The sequence below is a fragment of the Pygoscelis adeliae genome, unplaced genomic scaffold, assembly GCF_000699105.1.
Source record: "Pygoscelis adeliae isolate BGI_AS28 unplaced genomic scaffold, ASM69910v1 Scaffold10, whole genome shotgun sequence".
Classification (NCBI taxonomy): domain Eukaryota; kingdom Metazoa; phylum Chordata; class Aves; order Sphenisciformes; family Spheniscidae; genus Pygoscelis; species Pygoscelis adeliae.
In genome coordinates, this window is record NW_008824053.1 from 3,959,161 (window position 1) to 3,962,037 (window position 2,877).

The window sequence follows — 2,877 nt, forward strand, 5'->3', positions numbered from 1 at the left end:
CCTTTTGGGATGCCACACAGTGAGGTAAACTTGGGTCCCTTAACCAAATTGTCATAGCCCCTCTTGGAGCTGGGTGCCTAACCTGAAGGCATGGCAAAGCCCAGGTCGCTTTGTGGACCTGGACCTGAGGATGGTAACAGGTGTAGAGCTACAAATGGTCATCCTTCAGAAAGACAAATCCGTTTGTCTAATTGACAGGGGATACAATAAGTCTATGTAGGAATGGTCAGGAAGGAAAAGGAAGGTGTATTCCCTTGGAGTGGGAGGCTGGTTTATTTTTCACAAAATGGAAGAGCTGTTAGAGATTTGTGCTTTCACAGTGAATCCTGGGTCTTGAAAGCCTATGAAAGCTTTCCAGCTTTTACTAGCATGACACCTTCCAGGAGGATACACAAGCTGGGAAAGGAACCTGCACCAGTTAAGACTGACTCAGTGGGTATTTACTTACACTGGCTAACACAGAGCCGCACATTGCCAATTTCCCAGGCATACTGAAGAGTCACATCATTCACTGAGTATCACTGTCACTATGAAGTGGACTGGAGTGCCTCCATCTGAGAACCCAAGCCAGCTTTGACTCAACACTAGGTAGACGTGCAGGTCTTTCAACACCACTGCGTAGCCTTTTCCATGTGCAAGATAATACTCATTGCCTCGGAGCGTTGTTATTTTCTACAATGACAAGGTTTATAAACTCTTTGTGAAATCACAGTCATTTCTTTGCATCAGCACTGTGATTTGCAATGTTGAACTTCAGTATCTGTAGTTCCACTACTACTCTTCATGGATCATTTGGTGTGTGGATGTCAAAATGTACATCCAGTGTAAGTTTTTGACATGGAATTGAAGAGACTGAAGGGAGAGAGATTTTTCTCCTTTTTTTTTTACCTAGAGGTATCAAGGATGGGTCTGCTGTCTTTTGACGGGGCAGGAAGACTGGAAGCCCTGGGAAGTCTGGAGCCCTTATACTGACAGATGAACTCACAAGATTTGTATTAAATTTTTCAAATATACTTCAAAGAAGTTCATTATTTTTTCTAAAATAAGACTTTTGATTTCAAACGTAGCTTTCAGGTTCTGAGTAGCTCCAGGTACTTCCTGCCCAGTAATGTTTTACTATCAAATTTTCCTATACAAAATTAAAAGTTTCTCTCTCGAGCTCCATAGAGAAAAAGGACAAATTGCTGTCTTTTAAGTGAAGCAGCACAACTGAGTGTAGAAAGTGTTGGTAAGTGTGTGGAGAAGTGGTGAGGGAAGAGAAAGGGAGAATGTTTTTCCCTATCGTCTCATCTCTTTCTGTGATAATAATCTTATGTGTTATTTGTGAAAACAGAGCAGATGTCTTCAAATAGCAGGGCAATTTTCAGCAGTGTCCCTGTAAATGATCGTTCAAATATCTCATATGTGGCCTTGTCTTGTTCAGGCAACTCCTGGAGGACACAGAATCTTAAAATCCTCCGCAGTCCTGCTTTTGGCACTTGCTCTCAGTGCTCTTACTTGATGAAGCTTTAGACAGCATAGCTCTGAGTGGGAGAAACCTTTGTAACAGGAGCTGTGACATCTCAGCAATGCTAGCTAGGCAGCCGTCATCCCCCCCCTTGCATTCAGAGGGTTTTCATCACAGTCAGAAGGGGGAGAAACTTTAAATGCCAGCAAGGGGGGCCAGTACATTATTGCTTTTAGACTGTACCGCATATGTCAGTTCAATCTGTCCTCAGGGAGTGAAGACTCCAAAACATTTTTGGTTATCACTGCTCACAAAAGGCACTTCCCATCCAAACCAGTTAAGGAAGCAAAAGTGCAACTGTGGCTCTTACGACACTAATTTTCTGCAGTATGAGTGTATTTGTTCAAGTATCTTTCCTCTAGGAAGTCAGAGAGCCATACTGTTTTCTTTATATGAAATGTTTTTGAAGACCTAAACCTGTCAAGTAGAAAGAAAGGGTAGAATTCATTAGCCTAACTTCAGAGCTCTACTACAGACATTTACATCTGAGCACGTCACATAGACATTCTCCGTACGGAAAGGAAAACAGCAGGCACTTCTAGGATAAACTGTATCATAAGCTCTGAAACACATCTAAAATAGGTCAGAAGAGTTGTTCTCTAATCAGTTTGGAGACATGAGCACTCCTAGAGGATATTGGTTATCTAGATACAAGTCTCTATCATAAATCTCTAAATTTTCGGAGGTGAATCTTCTCAAACAATCAGGTGCAGTACTTTCAGGTATGCACATATTTCTTTAAACTGTAGTTGTTCTGGCTAAGCTTCTCCTGAGCTACCAGTCATAAAAAAGCTGAGGTGAAATTAGAAACGTACCAATACCTGAAGTAAACAAGACCTATTCTAGCATTATTACAGACTACGAAATGTAGAGGCAGCCATCGAGACATAGGCCTAGGAGTACAGCAACCTGACTTTGCATATCAGTTCTAACACAGACATCTCATAAGTAGAGGGAAGTCACTCAGCCACTCTGCTTTTTTTGCTGTCCATCCATTAGGGCCAGCATACTTTGGCTTAAGTAGGTGGTGGCTCATAATTCTTGGTACTAAGTTTGAACACAGCCAATTCAAAATCAGGAGTTCAAGGTACTTCCAAAGCTGAATCTGCCTTTCACGGGCTTCTTAATAGTCACCTTAATACAACGTTGCCTATTTTTTAAGCGTTTCTCTCTTTAGCTGCGCTGAGAAGGAAGGAGGGCTGGCAGCGGCCACTGCTTGTGTGCGGGGGGCTCATCTGCCTGCCCCGCTCTGCTCCTGTCCTGCAGCCCCCGGTGGCGAGGACTGCTCGGCAGCTGCGCCAGGGCCGGGGTGCACCGGCGGGGTCGCCATTTTTTGGGGGGGGGGACTACAGGGCCGGTAGGCTCACCCC

The 2,877-nt window shown here is 43.8% G+C and overlaps 1 protein-coding gene across 1 annotated transcript in view; it reads right to left on the minus strand.

Moving 5' to 3' along the window:
- TECR (trans-2,3-enoyl-CoA reductase) overlaps positions 1–1,029 on the minus strand; it is a 20,186-nt gene extending 19,157 nt beyond the window's left edge. The window contains exon 1 of the mRNA XM_009333773.1: positions 1,015–1,029. Coding sequence (XP_009332048.1) covers positions 1,015–1,029 — 15 coding nt within the window. The remainder of the gene's footprint in view (positions 1–1,014) is intronic.
- Between the last annotated feature and the right edge of the window lie 1,848 nt (positions 1,030–2,877).